A 22,003-nucleotide genomic window follows, 5' to 3' on the forward strand; every position below is an offset into this window, starting at 1 on the left:
AAGCTAGAACCCGAATCCAAGACTATCCAGCAAGACTATCATTTAAAATTGAAGGTGAAATAAAGAGCTTCCAGCTAAAAAAAAAAAAAAAGAAAGAAAGAAAAAGGCTAAATGAGTACATTACCATCAAACTAGCATTGCAAGAAATGTTAAAGGGACTACTTTAGGAGAAAGAAATCAAGAGAGAGAGGAACATAGGTATAAAGGAAAAAAAGGCAATCAATAATAACCTTAAGTGTAAATGGATTAAATGCTCCAATCAAAAGACATAGGGTAGCTGAATGGATAGGAAAACATGATCCATATATATGCTGTCTGGAAGAGACCAACCTTGGAGCAAACGTGAAGGGATGGGAAAAAAATATCTCATGCAGATGAAAAATGAAAAAGCAAACATTGGGGTAGCAATACTCATTTCTGACAAAATAGACTTTATAACAAAGGCCATAAAAGAGTCAAAGAAGGTCACACATAATACTAAAGGGATCTATCCAACAAGAAAATATGATTCTTGTGAACATATATGCACCCAATATAGGAGCATCTAAATATATTAGGAAAAAACTTTTGGTGGACTTTAAGAGAGAGATTGAAAGCAATACAGTCAAAGTAGGGGACTTTAATACCCCACTGACATCACTGGCTAGATCTTCCAGACAAAAAATTCAGCAAGAAACAGAGACTTTAAATGGCATTCTACATCAGATGGATTTAACTGATATTTATAGAACATTTCTTCCCAAAGCAGCAGAATATACATTCTTCTCAAGTGCACATGGAATATTCTCAAAGACCACATATTATGACGTAAAATAAGTCTACAAATTTAAGAAGATTGAAATCATAAGCATCTTGGATCACAATGGCATGAAACTAGAAATCAACTACAATAAAAACACTCAAGCCCAGCCAGTGTGGCTGTGGTTGAGTGTTGATCTATGAACCAGGAGGTCACAGTTTGATTCCTGATCAGGGTACATGCCTGGGTTATGGGCTTGATCTCCATTGTGGGTCATGCAGGAGACAGTCAACCAATGATTCTTACCATTGATGTTTCTATCTTTCCCTCTCCTTTCCTCTCTGAAATCAATAAAAATATATTTTTAAAAAACGAACCTCAAAAACATTCCAACACATGGAGGCTAAATAGCATGTAATTAAACAAGGAATGGGTTACAAATGACATTGAGGAAGAAATAAAAAAAAACTCCTGGAAACAAATGAAAATGAGCACACAACCCAAAATCTATGGGACACTGAAAACAGTCTTGAGAGGGAAGTTCATAGCATTACAGGCCTATGAGGAAACAAGAGAAAGCTCAAATAAGCAATCTAACCCTACAACTATAAGAATTAGAACAAGAAAAGCCCAGAGTAAGTAGGAAGAAGGAAATAATAAAGATCAGAGCAGAAATAAATGACATAGAGACTACAGAAAAAAAAGATCAATGAAACCAAGAGCTAGTTCTTTGAAAAGATAAACAAGATTAATGGACCTTTACCCAGACTTACCAAGAAACAGAGAGGACCCAAGTAAATAAAATGAGAAATGAAAGAGCCAAAGTAACAATTGGCATCACAGAAATACAAATGATTGTTAAAAAACAACACACACACAAAACTATGAACAACTTACATCCTAACAAATTGGACAACCTGGGTGAAATGGACAAATTTCTAGAAACAGACAACCTTTCAGAACTCAATCAGGAAGAATCAAAACCAGAATAGACGGGTAACAACTAATGAAATTAAAGCAATAATACAAAAACTCCCAGCAAACAAACATCCTGGACCGGATGACTTCACAGGCAAATTTTACCAAATACTCAGATAAAAATTACCACTTATGTCCTCACACTATTCCCAAAAATTCAAGAAGAAGGAAGACTTCCAAGCTCTTTACAAGGCCAGCATTATCCTAACTCCAAAACCAGATAAAAACACTATGAGGAATGAAAATTACAGGCCAATATCCCTGGTGAACATAAATGCTTCAATCCTCAACAAAATATTAGTAAATTGGATCCAGCAATACATTTAAAAGATCATACAGCATGACCAAGTGAGATTTATTCCAAAGTCACAAGGCTGTTAAAATACTTATGTCATTAAACATGATACATCACATAAATAAAATGGATAAAAATCACTTGATAGTAGCAATAGTCATAGAAAAAGCATTCAACAAAATCCAGCTCCCATTTTTTATAAAGACTCAGCAAAGTGGGAATAGAGGGATCATACCTCAACATAATAAAGGCCATATATAACAAACTTACAGCCAACATCATACTCAGTGGGCAAAACTTAAAAAATCATTTCCCTTAAAGTCAGGAACAAGAAGACAGGGATGTCTCCTTTTACCATTTCTTATTCCACATAGTACTGGAAATCCAAGTCACAGTGATCAGACAAGAAAAAAAAAAATAAAAGGCATCCAAATTGGAAAGGAGGAACTAAAATGGACATTGTTCACAGATGACATGATATTGTACATAGAAAATCCTAAAGACTCCACAAAAAAACTACTAGATTTAATAAATGAATTTCCTCAAAAAATTAAAAACTGCTGTTTGATCCACAGTCCCACTTTTGGGCATATGTCCTACGAAGCCAGAAATACCAATCAGAAAGAATATATGCACCCCTATGTTTATAGCAGCATTATTTACAATAGCTAAGATCTGAAAATAACCCAAGTGCCCATCAGTAGATGAGTGGATAGAAAAGCTGTGGTACATTTACATCGTGGAATACTATGCAGCAGTTAAAAGGAAGGATCTCCTTACCCTTTGAGACAGCATGGAGGGACCTGGAGAGTATGTTTCTCTCTCCTCATCAATGCTTCTACCTCTCTATCCCTCTTTTCCTCACTATCTCTAAAAGTCAGTAAAAACATTTTTAAGAAAGAAGAAATCAATGGGAATGCAGACTGGGGCAGCCACTATAGGAAACAGTAAGGAGTTTCCTCAAAAAGTTAAATATGGAACTGCCATTTGACCCAGTGATCCCACTTACAGGAATATGTCCTAAGAAATCCAAAACACCACTCAGAAAGAATGTATGCACCCCTATGTTCATAGCACAATTTACAGTAGCTAAGATCTGGAAACAGCTCAAATGTCCATCAGTAGATGAGTAGACAAAGTTGTGGTACATTTGCACAATGGAATACTATGAGACTGTACAAAAGAAGGAACTCTTAATTTGCAGAGTAATAAAAGACTCAACCAAAATTCTAAATGTTCATTATTAAAGAAAGATTTAATAAGTGTACTCTGATAAAGTGACTGGCTAGTTACTTTGACTGGCTAGTTACTTTTTCTTAATTACAAATAGTAAACAGCTACCAATTTCATGTACATGGATTCTGAAAAACTTATTCTCTAAGATTTGTCACACCTTCTCTAAAATAGTTTGTGTCTATTCTGCTTATCTCTTAACCAGGAGAGAATTTATATGAAGCATTTTGTAAAGTAAAAATCCCTATGAGAATGTTGATTCTGTTCTTTATTATAGTGAACTTTTGTTGATAAAATTAACGCTTTTGAAAGAAAATACCTTTTTATAACTTATTCCAGTAATTAATCTTGGTATCTTTTATAAAATTAAGATATATTTACTTACCATAAAATTCATCCTTTTAAATTATACAGTTTAGTATAACTAAAGTTGACAGCTATCACCACAATCTGATTCCCAAAATTTTTCATCATCCCAGAAAAAAACTTTATACCTATTAGCAGTTAATCCCCCTTCCTCCATCCCCTCAGCCCTTGGCAACCACTAACCTACTTTCTATTCTGATTGGTTTGCCTGTTCTGAATGTTTTATATAAATGAAATCATAGAATATATGGTCTTTTTTTAATGTTTTATTTACTAGTATTTATTTATTATTTTTGTTGTTGTTAATTCTCACCTGAGGATATTTTTCCATTGATTTTTAGGGAGAGTGGGGGAGAGAGGGAAAGAAAGAGAGAAATATTGATGTGAAAGAAACACATCTGTTGGTTCCCTCCTGCACGTTCCCAGACCAGGGCCTGGGCTGGGGAGGAGCCTGCAACCAAGGTTCATGCCCTTGACCAAAATCAAACCTGGGACCCTTTGGTCCACAGGCCGATGCTCTATCCACTGAGCCAAACCAGCCAGGGTGAATATATGGTCTTTTGTGACTGATGTAATCAATGCCGTCGAATGTATCAGTACCACATTCCTTTTCATTGTATGGATATATGCTACATTTTATTCATCAGTTGATAGACATTGGATTTGTTTCTACTTTTGAGCTACTATAAATAATAGTATGTGAACATTTTTTACAGGTTTTTGTGTGGACATATGTTTGCCTTTCTCTTGAGTATATACCAGTGATGGCGAACCTATGACACGCATGTCAGCACTGACACGCGTAGCCATTTCTGAGGACACGCAGCCGCTAAGGCGGCCGCATGCTAAGGATGAAACATTTGCTGCTCCTGAGGATGAAACATTTGCGAAATAATGTTTTTTCCTCAAAGTAACACACTACTCGAGTTATGCTCAGTTTTTTGGCGAAGTTGGACACACCAAGCTCAAAAGGTTGCCCATCACTGGTATATACCTAGAAGTGAAGCTGGGAGATTGCCAGGACTCTTTCTCATGGGTACTAATCCCAATAATTTTCAGTGTTATGCAGTTCTGTTTGCCATCTTCTACAATGTTATTAGAGCATTCCTTCTGGAAACTCATCTGAAGGAGTGTTTTATAGGTAGCTTTGGAGACAGTGAAAAAATTCAAAGATCATCTTTAAAAAATTATTTTGGTAGCTTTTTATTGTGTTAAATTGTGCAGAGAAAACTTGAAAATTCTTCCCCTACCCCCTCCCTTGCATGTACAACATTAAATCAGCTATTTTACGATTGTATTTTCTTTGTACCATCCTGTGCCAATATCTCATTGATTCCTTTATCATCCTGGGTCCATTCTAGAACTACATTAGTTAATCGCTCAAGGCCACTGGGAAAGCAAAAGGCATGGTGCTTAGGCCACCACTAGGCATCTTTCTGCGCACCCTTGTGATCCAACCCACTTTTTGCCCACAGGTACCACGTACACAGACTTCTCGGCCAGAATCTCCAGGGATGACCAGCCCCTCCCCACGCATCCAGATAATCTCCACTGACTCTGCAGTAGCCTCACCTCAGCGCATCCAGGTACCTGCACCAGTCCCACTTGGTTCTAGCCACCTGCCTAAAGGTTTCATTCACTAAGGAGTTGAGTCTTGGGCATCAAGTATAGTACAACTTTATTCTTTAAAAAAATAAAGGAAGTTTACATTTATTGAATTAACTTTTTAATTCTCACTTGAGGATATGTTTTTTACTGATTTGAGAAGGGCGGGGAGAGAGAGACATTGACCTGAGAGAGAAATACTGCCTTCCATATGTACCCCAACCGGGAATCGAACCCACAACCTTTTGGTATACGCTTCAACCAACCGAGTTACCCAACCAGGGCTATTGAATTAACTTTTAATATAAAAGTCTATAAACTTATTTCAAACTATTGGAATGAAGTTTCATTTTATTATTTATGTTATGTTTGTCCAAATTGAGAGGTAATCATATGTCCTAATGGTTAAGAATATGGGCTCCTACTTGAAGTCAAATTCAGTGCCCACTTTATAGTTTTTGTTTAACCTAGAAAATTAACTTTTCAGTGCTGCACTTGTTTCATTTAGAAAACATATGTAACAACAATAATTAGTAATAATAATACTTACCTTATAAGGTTATTGTGAGTAGTCAATGGTATATTGCTTGTAAAGTGCTGAGAACAATGCCTGGAACCTATTAATGTTTAGTATGTACTAAGTATTTATATGTAATAACTATTATTACCAGTATTGTTGTTGTTATTAACTAAATAATATTCACTTATGGAAAGTTTAGTCTTAGCCAGGACTCTGAACACAGCTGCCTCTGGCCCACTGGACAAAAAAGATATAAGTATCGAAAGTAGGATCAACATACTCAGGTTAAAGATTTATAATTATTTCAACAAGCTGAATCAAAAGCCCTAACCAAAAAATCATGAACAGAGATGAATGGCAGGAAAGAAAACATTAGTTGCATAACATGAGTTTAAAATGATACCGGGATGGACAGGTATTTGAGTGAATAAGTATAAAAGGATTGTTTTCATTTACAGTTCATTTCAAGCTCAGTACAAGTGAACAGTATGAAAAAAACACACAGTGAACAATATGATGGAGTAACTAGATAATTTCTATAGTTTTTGCTCACTTGTAAAAGTGATTTTATGGACTGTATTATAAACTAAGCATAGAAGAGTTCTAATAAATAAAATGAAATAAGTTAATTATATTCCACTTACGTCTGTATTGCATAATATTTTATCATAATTACAAGAATTCATATACTTGTCATTATTTTAACTTTACCTCAAGTAGAAAACACATGTTTGAGTATTTGGAAATTCAGAAGTAATAGCCTGACATTAACCTTTTGCACTCGGATGTCGAGTATGACTCAACACGGTTAGCATCGGTAGCAGCTCGAGAAAAAAGCAAGCGAGTGCAAAGGGTTAATGCTTTACTATTGACCAGAATTAGGACTTTATATAGCTACTAGAGGCCTGGTGCACGAATTCGTGCTCCATTGGGGTCCCTCAGCCTAGCCTGCGGGATCGGGACAAAACCAGCTCTCTGACATCCCTTGAGGGGTCCTGGGTTGCAAGAGGCCACAGGCCAGGCTGAGGGACCCCACCCTTGCACAATTGGGGCAGGCAAGCGAGCTCAGTCCTGATAGGATGGACCCCAGCAGCAAGCTAACCTATCGGAGTGTCTGCCCCCTGGTGGTCAGTGTACATCATAGCCAGCGGTTGAGTGGCCTTAGCATATCATTAGCATATTATGCTTTGATTGGTTGAACGGCCAACCAGATGACCGGACACTTAGCATATTAGGCTTTTATTATGTAGGATATTAGTTTATATAGCTAAATTATTTTTTCTCTTTTGCTTGTTTTTATTTGCTGATTGTAGGCTTCAAAATGGGTCCTTTAGCCCAACCAGTGTGGCTCAGTGGTTGAGCATTGACCCATGAACCAAAAGGTTGCTGGTTCGATTTGCTCGGGGTTATGGGCTCAATCCCCCAATAGGGGGGAAGCAGAAGGCAGCTGATCGATGATGTTTCTCTCTCATCTGTGTTTCTATCACTCTATCCTTCTCCCTTCCTCTCTCTCTAAAAATCAATTTAAAAAAAAAAACATTTTTTAAATTGGGTCCTTTATAATTTTCTGTAGTGGGTGTTAGGATCCTGCCTACATAAATCTCCTGACTGGGAAAGGACCTAACTTTGCATTTAACCATGGCTATTACATCATGGTCCTACATCCATCTGAGGGCAGATGAGAACATAAAGGGTTCCCCAGGAGACTCTCTCAGTAGCTAGTGTATATTTCAAGAGAGTATACATTTCCCCTGTATTGGTATAAGTAGAATCTTTTTTTTTCTAAGGGCCATTCTAGCAACCTGTTCTATATACAGTCAGACTATTCCCATTGCCAGGTATGCGGGTCATGGTGACATTGCTGTCCTAGCTGGAGTACAGTAAGGTCTTGTAGATTAGTTCTCTGGTGTTGAGCTTTTAGTCTCTCTAGGGAAGATTACCCATTAGCATGATTTTTTATGTGTAGTAATTATAATTGAAAATCTTTTTATTGTTAAAAATTTAGACATACCTAAGTGCAACTGAATTGACTGCATTTTAAGGTTTGGGGTGTTTTTTTTTTGTTTGTTTGTTTAAGAAAAATTAATGTTCTAGAATAATTTCTCAGTTCTTGCTGTTGGTGCTGATGGCTTTGATGAAATTTCATTTCTAGCCCTGACTTCAGTGATGATTCTCACATGCCCTGAGATCTGGGAAGAGATTAATGTGATGTTTTAATGAATAACAATGCTTGGAACCCAAATAGTAGCTTCTAGCTTCTGTGATAAGGTTGAGAGGAAAAGATCCTATCTAATAATAAACAAATATGCAAATTGACCATACCTCCGACATACCCACAAGCCACGCCCACCATCCAATCAGAGTGAGTATGCAAATTAAGCCAAACCAAGATGGCTACAGCCACAGAGAGCAAGGTTTCCTAGGTAACAGAGGAAGCCAAACTTTCCGCCTGCCCTTGCCAGGCCTAAGCCTCCACTCAAGCTACAAAGTTTCACTTTTAGAAGGTAAACAAATTCAAACAAATGGCGGCAGAATGGAGCTTGAGAGAGCAGGCCAGGGTTGCCACCAGCAACAGGGGAAGCAAAGCTTTCCGCACACCCTGGCTGGGCCCACCCGCTTAAGGCAACAAAGTTTTAATTATTACCCCAACACAAATGGCTACCGGCCTCGGAGGGAGCCCCAGGCTTGGCTCCACTCCAGGCTACAAAGTTTCAATTGTAGAAGGAAAATACATTCCAGATACCAGGGCCTCCGCTTGCGTTGCCAGGGGGCGTGGCCGGCCTGCAAACCACCACAGGCCCCTTGCTCAGGCCGCCCCACGCCCCAAGGGAACCCCCACCTGATCCGGGACACCCTTCAGGGCAAACCAGCTGGCCCCCACCCCTGTACCAGGCCTCTATCCTATCTAATAAAAGAGTAATATGCAGATTGATCATCACTGCAACACACAATATAGCTGCCCCCATGTGGTCAAAGATCCTTGCCCCCATGTGGCCACCACAAGATGGCCAGCAGGAGAGGGCAGTTGGAAGGCACCCGGCCTGCAAGGGAGGGCAGTTGGAGGTGATCAACCCTGCAGGAGAGGGCAGTTAGGGGTGACCAGGCCGGCAGAGGAGGGAAGTTGGGGGCAAACGGCTGGCAGCAGAGTGGTTAGGGGGTGATCAGGGTGGCAGGCAGAAGCGGTTAAGGGCAATCAGGAAGGCAGGCAGGCAAGCAGTTGGGAGCCAGCAGTCCTGGATTGTGAGAGGGATGTCCAACTGCCTCCTGGGATCGGGCCTAAACGGGCAGTCGGACATCCCTTGAGGGGTCCCATATTGGAGAGGGTACAGGCTGGGCTGAGGGACAACCCCCCTTCGTGCACGAATTTCATGCACCGGGCCTCTAGTTATACCATAAAGGCAATATTTAAGAGCTTTGACTCTGAATGGAACAGATTTAGGGTAAAATCTTGTCTCCCCTTAGCTATGTGACCCTGGGGAAAGTTTCAATAATCTGTATGTATAGCTATAATATAGCACCAAAATAGTGCCTAATTTATAGAATTTTTAAAGGATCAAATGATATAATTTATTTAATCCAATAGAAAGCAAACATCAATAAATGTTAGCAGCTTAGTTACAATTTTTTTATTGTATTGTTGTATAATTTTAAACTATGGAAAATAGTACATGGAAACCCATTATACCCTTTTTCTAGATTCACCAATTGTTTTCGGTAACATTCTGAGTGTGTGTATGTATATATTTGCTGAATCACTTGAGAATTAAAGACATCACGCCTCTTTGCCCTAGATCAGTGATGGGCAACCTTTTGAGCTTGGTGTGTCAAACTTCGCCAAAAAACTGAGCATAACTCAGGTAGTGTATCACTTTGAGGAAAAAACATTATTTCGCAAATAATGCGGCCGCGTGTCATCAGAAATGGCTACGCCTGTCAGTGCTGACACGTGTGTCATAGGTTCGCCATCACTGCCCTAGATAGTTCAGTACTTATAAGAACAAAGACATTCTCTTACATAATCACCGTAGTTATCAAAATCCTGAAATTTAATGTTGAAATATGCCTTATCTAATCCATATTCTATATGCTAAAATGTCATCAGTTGTCCTTTATAGCTATATTTTCCCATTCCAGAATTTATATTACTGATTTTAATAATGATGATACTAATTAAGGTGTGGTAGTCAACACAAGACCAACATTTCTAGTTATGCAGGCCAATGGAAAGTGAGCTGAAACACAGACTTGTGTTCATCAGTATCATGTTATTCTAATGGCTGTAAAAGGGCTTTGGGGCAAAGTGAGAGAAGGGTGGCATTCCTCAAAGTGGGAGAGGCTGAGATTGAGAGCTATTGTTTTTTGGGGGTACAGCAGTCTAGGGTGGGAATTGTGGGAGAAGATGGGAGATTAAGGAGCCCTGGCCAATGTGGCTCAATTGATTGAGCATCTTCCCATGCACCGAAAGATCCCAGTTCCATTCTCAGTCAGGGCATATGCCCAGGTTGCAGGTTCAGTTCGTGGTCAGGGTGTGTTGCTTGCAGTTCTCTCTCACATTGACGTTTCTCTCTCTCACTCCCTTCCTTCCCCCCCTCCCCTTTCTCTTCCTTTCTTCCTCTCCTTCCCTCTCTCTCTAAAATCATTTATTTAAAAAACTTACTTAATTATCAGCCCTAACCGGTTTAGCTCAGTGGATAGAGCATCGGACTGTGGACTGAAAGGTCCCAGGTTCGATTCCGGTCAAGGGCATGTACCTTGATTGTGGGCACATCCCCAATAGGAGGTGTGCTGGAGGCAGCTGATCAATGTTTCTCTTTCATCGATGTTTCTAACTCTCTATCCCTCTCTCTTCCTCTCTGTAAAAAATCAATAAAATATATTTTAAAAAAAATAAAAAACTTAAAAAAGAAAAAAGACCACATATCTGAGAATGAAGCTTAGCCTAAGCTCGTGGTCGGCAAACTGCGGCTCGCGAGCCACATGTGGCTCTTTGGCCCCTTGAGTGTGGCTCTTCCACAAAATACCACAGCCTGGGTGAGTCTATTTTGAAGAAGTGGCGTTAGAAGAGGTTTAAGTTTAAAAAATTTGGCTCTCAAAAGAAATTTCAATCGTACTGTTGATATTTGGCTCTGTTGACTAATTAGTTTGCCGACCACTGGCCTAAGCCATTGAATCACAAAGTAGCTTCTCAGTAAATCTCACAGGTTTTCATCATATGTACATCTTCCCAGTTGGTTTTCAAATTGTGTTCTTTATTGCTTCCCAGATTACATAAACATTGTGTTCAAATTTTATTTTTTTTAATCCAGCTTTCAAAGTGATTGTGATAGATTAAAAGAAAAACACACTTGAATATGTCATGTTCCAAATTTGACACACCAGAGATCACCAGTGCACTCGTACTGCCATGTTTATTCTCTTTGGGGCTGACCGAGGTATAAAGCTTCTCTTGCCACCTTTGTGTATTTTAAGGTTTTCCTGAGATATTCCTCCATATTCCCCATTTCAAGTTTGTGTTTTTCAGAAGAGCATCATTGTACTCATTGTTTGACCTAAGGAAATATTTAAATTTGAGCTTATAAAATTCATTTAATACTTCTTTTATCTGCTCTATATATTGAGGTTTCAAATTGTACTACAAAGGGGTTCTGCTGTTTATATATATATTTTTTTAATTTTGCAGTCTTTATAATGCCCCTGGGGAAGGCATCTTGAGCTCTTAAAGCACCCCACTTTGCGTACTTCTCCCTTCTACCAGCTCTTTATTCCTATGTATTCCTTCTTTGAGCTTTCCTTACCTGTTCTCTGTGATTTCCATATCCACAATCATCTGCTGTTTTCTTTCTCACGCTGATGTTCTAGTGGCCCCTTTCAGGTACTGATAGGAGCTGTTGCTTGTTTGTAGGTTTTGAATGGGTAATGGATGCATGCCATAACAAAAACACCAAACAGACTAAGAGTAAAAGATGAGTAGATGAGTCTTCTTTCCTCCTCTTCCCCAAGTGTCTCCCAAAAGGTAGCCACCGTTAACATATACTTATTTATTCTTTCAAACAGGCTCTACATATGCACCTACAAGCACATGTATAAATACTAGTACATACAGCATATTTTAAAACATGTGTCAACATTCTGCCCACACTTTCTGCACCTTACTCTTTTTCCTTAACATCTTTTGTAGATGGTTTTGTGTGATACACATAGGACTTCCTTCTCTTGAGTGGCAATTTGATGCCCCATTTCATGGATGCTGCAAAGAATCATCTGCTTAATTTTAGCACATGTGAAAGTATTTCTGTATGATCAGTTTCTCAAAGTAGGATTGCTGGGAGAAAGGGAGTATCCGTGTGTAAATTTTTTTTGTTGATGTATACAGTAAGTACTCATTTAACATCATTAATAGGTTCTTAAACTTTTAAGTGAAACAATGTGTAACAACCAATTTTACCACAGGCTAATTGATATAAACAAATTTCTACAGCATCTCATCAACACTGTAAGGAAACAACATTGAGTGTTGTTCAGGGGACACTGTTATTGACATATAACATACTAGTTTTCAGGTGTGCAACATAATGATTTGATATTTGTATGTATTGAGAAATTACCACAATAATAAATCTAGTTACCATTCATCATCATACATAGTTACATTTTTTTCTTGCAATAAGAACTTTTAAGATCTACTCTCAGCAACTTTCAAATATACAATACAGTATTATTAACTAGTCACCATGCTGTACATTACATTTCTGTGACTTATTTATTTTATAACGGCAAATTTGTAATACCTTTTGACCTCCTTCACCCATTGTGCTCACCCCCCATTCCTGATTCTGGCAGTCACCAATCTGCGTTCTGTATCTATAAGTTTGTGGGGTTTTTTGTTTGTTTTGTTTCTAAGGTTCCACATATAAGTGAAAGTATATGGTAATTGGGTATTTAACAATATTAATTCTTCTAGTTCATGAGCATGTAATATCTTTTTATGTCTTCTTCATTTTCTTTTATTAATGTCTTACAGTTTTCAGTATAAGGTTTTTCATCTCCTTCGTTAAATTTATTCCTAGGTATTTTATTCTTTTTGATGCAACTGTAAATGGGATTGTTTTCTTAATTTCTCTTTCTGATAATTTGTCATTAGTGCATATAGAAACACAAAAGATTATTCCAGCAGGTTTTTAAAAATATATTTTTATTGAGCCCGATTGGTGTGGCTTAGTGGTTGAGTGTCGACCTGTGAACAAGGAGGTCACCATTCGATATCTGGTCAGGACACATGTCTGGGTTGTGGTCTCAATCCCCAGTAGGGGGCGGGGCATGCAGAAGGCAGCCGATCATTCTCTCTCATTATTGATGTTTCTATCTCACTCTCCCTTCCTCTCTGAAATCAATAAAAATATGTTTTAAAAAATTATCCACCTAAACTTTGTAAGGGGCTAAATGGAGAAGATATTTGTTTGATAATTTTCTATGAGCAACACTAACTATTCATATGAGTTAAAATTTACATTTAGGTAAAAGATTCATTTACCTTTTTGCATAGGTCAAAAATATTTTTTAAACAGAGTTCTCTTTTTAATTTAATCATGTTTGCTATCATCCTTTGTTATGCTCTAATATGCCCTGACCTATAACGATCTGACAAATTTTATATATATTTATGTACACTTATTTACACATGTATATGTGTGGTAGGTATGCATGCATGCATGTGTGTGTGTGTATATGTAAATTGTATAAGATATATATAAAATAGTATAAGAAAACTTGAAGACCTGGTTTTAGTAGGGAAAGCCCCCTTGAGTGGCTCAAACTCCCAATAGGGTCAGCCCATATCCTTTTCTGGGCTTCCTGGGTTTGCTCTTCATTGTCCTTGGGCCTAAGATCAGTTCTAAGAGTTACTTCCTCTTAAGGTTTTCTGTATGCCAGAACATTTTATGTTACTTGCAACATTTTCCCTAAACCTTTATCTGGCTCCTTTCTTCTCATCCTTGAATCTTATTTTAAATGCCACTTCCTCACAGAGGCCTTCTCTGACCTCTCTTTCTAAAGTTAAGTGCCTGTGTTATTCTCTCTTACCCCAGCCTGATCTTTTCCCTTATAATATGTAGCATAAACTGAAGTTATTAACTAGCTGAGCTGTTTACTTTTTTTTTGGCCAGTCTTTTCCACTTAAAAGGTCACGAGAGCAGTAGCCATTTCCATAATGCCTGTAATCTAGCAAAGCACCTGGCACAGATTAGAACCTGTAAGTAGTTGAGAAATTAATGAAAGAGTGAGTGAGCCATAGAAAATCTTAATTTTCCACTGGGAGAGAGAGACTTGATGAGCTGAAAGGCTAAGACAAGTGAGGAGAAAAGTATGTGATAGCTCAGAGGGAGGAAATACTTTTATCAAGGTCCTGTTATGTTCTGGGCAGTGTACCAAGTACTTCCACAAACATCATATTTTACTTTCCTAGTAATCCTTTTTTATAGATATGTAAACAGAGGTTCAAAAGGCTCATATAAATGCTCCACGCTGATACAATTAGAAACTAGTAGAGCAAGCATTTCATCTATGGCTCTAGCTGCAAAGCCCTATCTCAGAATCACAAACTCAGGTGTTTGCAGGACCAGGTTGCCAAGGTGTAGGGATTGAGAGGAACCAAAGAGTTTGTGCCCCTGGCTCTAAAGATCTAAAGAGGCAGCTACAACCAGCCAGCATATGCCATGGAGGAAATGGGCCCAGATGGCTAGAGCTTCCAGTTGGTCAGAACTATAGATCTGATTTTTATGGGAAATATTCTATATTTAGATGTTGGTAACCAGTTTTTTTAAATTTTAAACTTAGGGAAGCCAAACAAAAGTTATTCAGTGGCTGGTTTTTGCCTTCAGGTGGTCCATTTGCAGGCTCTTCTTTACAACAGAAATGATGAGCCCACCCTGGCTAGAACAGAGAGTGTGGAAAATAGCAGTGTGTCACTTCACATTGAGGTCCTTTGGGAGCAGAACTAGACAGGGCCTTGGGCTAGTAAAATATAGTCAGCTCTGCTATAATGTGACATATGCATTTCTAAAATTTCCTACACTATTCAGAATTGTGCTATGGAAAACACAGGGCTTATGGGAATCTGTCTCTGACATCACATGGCCTTCTTATAAGGACATCAATCATTGGATTTAGGGCCCATCCTAATTCCACTGTGGCCTCATACTAACTTGATTACGTCTGCAAAGGCCCCGTTTTCAAATAAGGTTACATTCACAGGTGCTGGGGGTTAGGACTTTTTGGGGGACATGATTCAACCCATAGTACCTCTCCTTCATTCCTCCAAAGGAGATTTATTTATTTATTTATTTTTAATGTCATATTCTATGAAAGACATTTTTTTAAATATATTTTATTGATTTTTTACAGAGAGGAAGAGAGAGGGATAGAGAGTCAGAAACATGGATGAGAGAGAAACATCGGTCAGCTGCCCCCTGCACACCCCCCACTGGGGATATACCCGCAACCAAAGTACATGCCCTTGACCGGAATCGAACCTGGGACCTTTCTGTCCGCAGGCCGACACTGAGCCAAACCGGCCTCGGCTCCAAAGGAGATTTAAATGTTAATGAGTTTGGATGCATCTTCTTAATTTGGTATTTCCTTGGTCCCATTAAACAGGAGTCCACCTGCTCATGTATGTTAGCAATGTCTGGGTTTGCTTAATGGTCATCACCTTGTGGTTCCAGTCGGGTATTTGGGGATTATGTTTTTCTGCTTACATTTTTAGCTTTTTCATCTCTCTGAATGGAAAATGTAAATGTCTTTGGAAGGAAGAATAAATAAAAATATTTGTTTAATATATTTTATTGATGTTTTACAGAGAGGAAGGGAGAATTAGAAACATCTATGAGAGAGAAACATCAATCAGCCGCCTCCTGCACACCCCCTACTGGGGATGTGCCCGCAACCAAGGTACATGCCCTTGACTGGAATCAAACCTGGGACCTTTCAGTTCGCAGGCCGACGCTCGATCCACTGAGCCAAACCGGTCAGGGCACAAAAATATTTTTAAATGTTTGTAAATAATTCATTGAACTCAGGCCATTTTCTTTGGAAACAGCCAGCATTGTCTGATTTTCCATATCAAATAGTTGACAAAGCTATTGCCTTCAGGTGGTCCATTTGCAGGCTCTCCTTTACAACAGCCTGTAAATTTCTTGTCTAACAGTGGAATTCCATGTCATAAGTAACAACATCTATCAAGATGTGGCATAGTTTCCAGACCTGCCCATGTATATGCTATAGGGAACTGAGTTGCAGCCAGATAAGCAGCACATCTCCCCTTGCCCAAGGCCCCGACACAACAACCCCAAGACTCCTGTTTGAAGTAAGAGCCTGTTAGTGTCCTGAGGGAGAAGGTGGACAGTGCTCTCAGCTGGGCACTTATCCTGGGAGAGAGCAGGGCAGGGCCTAGAACATCTTTAAAGAACCTGATGAGTGGGAATAAAAGAAGTTACTCTTGTTATAGGAACTATTTTAATTGTGATTGAAATAATCAGATGAATGGCAAGCCCAGTAAGCAGCTAACTACAGTGACCCTTGGGAAGAGGTGGTCTCTGATAGTTGGGCTCCTGAATGGGTAGGAGTGTCCGGAGGACGCAGGGTCAGGACTTGGGCAGTGTTAGCGCCTTCAGTGCTTCCACAACCTATTATTAAAGTCTTCTTTCCATGTGCCAGGCCCTGTGCTGGCCTGGAGATACAGCCCTGAATCAGGTGCATCCATATCTTTAAAGCCCTCTGAGTCAGGAAGTGGGAGAAGGTGGGTGTATGTCAGCAGGGGATTCCCTATATTCTGTTACCACAAGGCAAGATTATTTACAGGACCTTCGCTTCAGAAACAGTCCTTTAAAGCAGTCATTTCCAGGCTTTATGTTTTGTTGGTCAGCAGCATTTGAAAAAAGTTGTTCACGTTTTTTATTATGTCCAGAACAAGGATATCTTTTAAGTTAAACCTATCATCTACTACTTATTACTGTCTTCATTTTATAAGACAAGGACATTTTCTTTTTTCAGTTTTATTGAGATATAATTGATGTGAAACAAGTTTAAGGTGTACAGCATAATGAATTGACTTACTAATTGTGAAATGATTACCACAATAAGTTTAGTTAACATCCATCATCACATATAGATACAGAAAAAAGAAAAAGAAAAAATGTATTTTTTTCATGCAATGAGAACTTTTAGGATATATTCTCTTAATAGCTTTCAAATACACCATATAGCAGAGTTAACTGTAGTCATTATGTTGTGCATTAAGTTTCCAGGACTTACTTATCTTATAACTGGAAACTTAAGCCTTTTGACCATCTTCATCTAATTACCTTTCTCTTCACCCCTAAAGCGCATTTCATTCTAAAAATAGTGGGAATGATACCATCCTAGAATAAAGCTAGCTTTATGAAAATTGTATTCTGAAAAGTTCACTGTTGTGTTTTATTTTTCTCATTTCACCATGCACTGGTGAAACTGCATCTTTGACCAGCATTGGCTCCAGGACGGCGTTGGGCAGTCACTACTTTGAGCACCACCTGCACGTGCACAAGTCGCACAATGCTCCGTGAGAGCAGCCTCCATGTTGTGTCTTGTAGATTGTGACAGACCAGCAGACAGGGCAGAAGATCCAGATAGTCACCGCAGTGGACACCTCTGGATCCCCCAAGCAGCAGTTCATCTTGACCAGCCCTGATGGAGCTGGAACTGGGAAGGTGATCCTGGCTTCCCCAGAGACATCCAGTGCCAAGCAGCTCATATTCACCACCTCGGACAACCTTGTCCCTGGCAGGATCCAGGTAAGGCCTGTTGTTGACAGAGCATTTGTTTATGCATTTCTGCTACTGGACTTGTTCCTGACTGTAACCTCTGCTCTGCCATGGAGGCCAAATCCGTTTCTAAAAGATGCTTTGGGGACTGGTAAACATGGAAGGTTGCTGCTTTGGCTAAAGTAATCAGCAAATGAATGGCAAGCCCTAGGCAGCCAACTACAGTGCTCAGATGGGATGGAAGTTAAGCCAGGAAAGATCAGTGACGCACAGGAGACTGTCATGAGTGAGCTGGCACTGAGGCCACTTAGTTCTTAACAAAGGCCACATGGTGGCAGCCCTTGGCCCAGGATATTTTAGGGATACCACTTTGGGCTGACCATAGTCAGACAAGGACCAACTTGTTCTAACTCTTGCCTCATCCTTGTCCAGATGGTCAAGCCTGGTCCAGCTCTTCATTGTATCCTCATTTGTTCCTGTGAACCTCTGGGACCCTCAGTTCTCATCTCCACCTCTGCCCTGCTTCTCCCTACTCTGGCAAGGTGGGATGAGGTCAGGGGAAGATACAGGAAGGAGAAGAGCAAGGGCTTGAAAGAAAGCAGGGTTGTTGAGAAGAACTGAATTTCCAAGCACAGCGATTAAAGGAACAGATACTTGAGAGCAGTGTCCCATGGTGGACAAGCCTGGAGTATGTTTAGTCAGGGTTAAGTAGGAATTCCATGTTTGTGTTTTAAATTTTTAAAAATATGTGGTAAAATATAACAAAACCATCTTAATCATTTTCAAATGTATAGTTCAGTGGCATTAACTACATTCACATTGTTGTGCACCATCCAACCATCCATCCTCTGGATCCCACCACCATCCAACCATCCATCCACAGAGCTCTTTCATCTTCCCAAACTGAAACTCTGTGCCCATTAACCACTGACTTCCCATTCCACCCCTCCCACCCCCAGCCCCTGGCAAACACCATTCTATTTTCTGTCTCTATGAATTTGACTACTCTAGGGACCTCATATAAGTGGAATCCTGTAATATTTGTCCTTTTGTGAATGGCTTATTTTACCTAGCATAATGTTTTCAAGGTTTGTCCATGTCATAGCAGGTGCCAGAACCTCTTTCCTTTTTAAGGCTGAATAATATTCCATTATATGTATATATCACACTTTGTTTATCCAATCATCTGTTGGTGGATACTTGGGTTGCTTTTACCTTTTGGCTATTGCAAATAATGCTGCTAAGAATCTGTGTGTTTTGGGGATAGACTTTCTACTATGGAGAAAATTAAGGAAGGAAAGGATTTTTTTTCTTCTGATAGAGCTGGGTTTTGAATACCAATTTGTTCAACTTTCAGAATTGTGCTTTTGAGAAACTCATAGTACAGTTAGTAAATACTGCCTCAAACTTGCTTTCCCGCAGTACATTCTGATAATCTGAAATCAGAACTCCTCACTGCTAATTTAGACTACTCCTTGTTTGTGAAAGGATGGCTATTGATTTTGCTGCATGTTTTACAAGAGGTCATTCTATATAATGATTTCTGTATATATTCCCACCATGCATATATCATGGTACATTATTTAATAACAGCTATTTTTCACTTTCTCACATTGGTATCAGTCACAGTATTCTTCTAGACCAGAAGCACTATTTGTCACCTAGAAGTCACCTACAAATAAAGGAGAAATAACAGGTTTTGGAGGTCACCTGTTCTAGTTTTTCTACTCCCAGCTGCCTCAATACGAGACCTGCTTATTTAACTAATAAAGTTTGATTATTTCTCTGCCATATGTACCTCTCTGCGTATTTTCAAGTTGTTTGGTGGAAATAGAGGCAGCAAAAAAGACTTTCAATATCTTTATGTTTGAGGCTTCTATATGTGATTCCCCACATGGCCCCCAGTTTGGGTAATTGTGGTAGCCAGATAGGAAAGCAGATCGGTGAAAACCAATGCTTGACCCTAGTCGAACCCTCCAAACCCCCACCCCCTGATGAAGAGGTGCAATTCAGATGAACAGCGGGGCCATTCTGGGTATTAGATTAAGTTGTCAGGTGGAATTTTCCCAGTTCTGCCCAAATCAGCTCTCCTGCGTAGAAACTCAAGATTAGGAATTTACAGTTAAGCATTACTTTGCTTAGCAGTCTAATTTTTAATCCCCACCCTGCTTGTTTCCTGATTCTTCTTAGATCGTCACAGACTCTGCTTCTGTGGAGCGTTTGCTTGGGAAGGCTGAGGTTCAGCGGCCCCAGGTGGTAGAGTACTGTGTGGTCTGTGGGGACAAAGCCTCTGGTAAGTAACTCTACTAGGTGCGCATCATGGCCCAAATTGGGGAGGGGGGGGGTAATGGAGAGAGAACCAGTGTCACCTCTATAGAGTTGTAGGTTTCAAACCATGAACTCTACTTTTCTTACTAGGGTAATATATATAAGCAAATCAGTTTGTCAAATTATTAGAATCAAAAAAGTCAGGAAACTATTTCTGTGATTTGTAAATCATGGTTGAACATTGAATATGTATGTGCTACTAAGAAAGTAATCACTTCTTTAATCTAGTCAATATTTGCAGAGTGCTTTGCTGTTTCACAAAATGTGTTATTTAGTCCCCCTTCATCCTATAAACTGTTTCTGTCATCCATTCACTGTAACCCAGTATGATAAACTGCTAAAATGCAGGAGAAGGGAACATGTGATCCTGGCTGGAGTCCCAGGGTCAGGAAAGGCCCCCAGAGGCAGTCACATCTGTGAGCCTTGGAGGTTGAGTGTGCCTACGTGAGGTAAAACAGAAGGGCATTCCAGCTGGTGGAGCCAGAGCTCAGTTTGATGCCCATACCCACAGTGTCTTTGGGGAAGAGCTCCTGGGCATATGGGTACCAGGAAAATGGAGACGATATCTAGCTCAAAAGTTTAGACTTTGGTCTGCTAACACTGAAGGCTGTAGAAGATAAGTGAGGCAGGCAGGGAGGAATGGAGGAATCCTATATAATAAAAGGGTAATATGCAAATTAACAGAATGGTGGAATGACCCATCACTACACTGACCACCAGCGGGGCAGATGCTCAATGCAGGAGCTGCCCCCTGGTGGTCAGTGCGCTCTCAAGGGGGGGCGGGTGGGGAAGAACACTGCTCAGCCACAAGCCGGGCTGATGGCTGGCAAGTGCAGCAGTGGTGGCAGCGCTAAGGATGTCCGTCTGAGGGCTCCCGAACTGCTAAAGGGGGCAGGCCAGGCTGAGGGACACCATCTCCCCCCGCCCCGCCCCCCAAGTGCACGAATGTAGTGCACCAGGCCTCTAGTATTTAATAAAGGTCCAGTTCCAGTGATGCTAGGGGCTCAGGCCTGAGTTTTGTGGTAACTGCTTAGTTCCAATTTATTCTGTGGTCACAGAATTTAGAGGAACTTTGGACACTTTGTGGTGGTGGTTTCTTATTTGTTTGGTTTTTTTGTTTTGGTTTGTTCTTTTGATTGTTTGTTTTGAAAAGGAGTCTGGACCAAGCTTCTTAGGAAGACAGCTCTAGGCAAGCATCTGTAGAAGCTCCAGTTTCCCTCCCAGCTTGTGGCACCATTTGCCCTATCAGGGGTGTCCTGGCTCTGCTCCTACCCCTTATCCTGGTAAATCCAGCCCATCTCACCCCTTTGAAGCTTTCACCTGTGTTGCCTCTGTCCTCATCCTGCTTTTATAAAACAGACCTCACTGAGCATTTGTTGCATTCTCTTACAGTTGGTTTTTACAGGCCTGTCTTGCCCACCAGAACGTGCTCTTTTTTGTCAGACCCCTCCATCTCTATGTCCCTACCTTCTTACTCAGCAAGGAGAGACACTCTGCAAACTTTTGAACAAATGAATGAAGCATGAACATAGGAGAAGGGCACGGAATCTTTTGGGCTTCCCCATTTGTCACTCTTCTTTCTGGGCTTAAAGGAACAGCCTCATACTGCCATTATCTCCAGATATTTGAGATCACTCTAAGGGTTAGAAAGCCTAAGGAAATACCCTGCAAAAAAGGAAAAATGATGCCTACATGGTAGGTAACAGTTTTAGCACGACGGTTCTTAAAGGCACAAAATTGAGACCCTCCAAGTATATGGGGAATGGCTCCAATTGCTAGAGCTCAGGACAATAGGATGCTCTGTAGCTGCTGTAAATGATGATCCCATGAAACGTGTCCTCCCAGCAGTAGCTAAGACATTAGGTTACCTAAGACTGAACTATGTAGTGATAGAAGGAGACTTGACTTGAAGGAGACTTATATTGTGGTGAACACACAATACATTATATAGGTGATATATTATAGAATTGTATACCTGGAACTGATAGGATTTTATTAACCAATGTCACCCCAATAAATTCAATTAAAAAAATAAAACAACTATGGTCAGTCCCAGCTGGGAACAAATGAGTTACAATGCCTATGGAAGCACTTTGTGAACTAAGAAGGGTAAACTGAGGTGGGGGCTCTTTTTAATGTCATTG

The 22,003-nt window shown here is 39.9% G+C and overlaps 1 protein-coding gene across 1 annotated transcript in view; it reads left to right on the top strand.

Annotated features, from left to right (window-relative positions):
• Nucleotides 1–22,003, top strand: part of NR2C2 (nuclear receptor subfamily 2 group C member 2) — an 84,744-nt gene that overhangs the window by 46,029 nt on the left and 16,712 nt on the right. The window contains exons 3-5 of the mRNA XM_028127814.2: nt 5,087–5,197; nt 17,361–17,561; nt 19,722–19,824. Coding sequence (XP_027983615.1) covers nt 5,087–5,197; nt 17,361–17,561; nt 19,722–19,824 — 415 coding nt within the window. The remainder of the gene's footprint in view (nt 1–5,086; nt 5,198–17,360; nt 17,562–19,721; nt 19,825–22,003) is intronic.

This window comes from Eptesicus fuscus, chromosome 18 (genome assembly GCF_027574615.1).
Source record: "Eptesicus fuscus isolate TK198812 chromosome 18, DD_ASM_mEF_20220401, whole genome shotgun sequence".
NCBI lineage: Eukaryota > Metazoa > Chordata > Mammalia > Chiroptera > Vespertilionidae > Eptesicus > Eptesicus fuscus.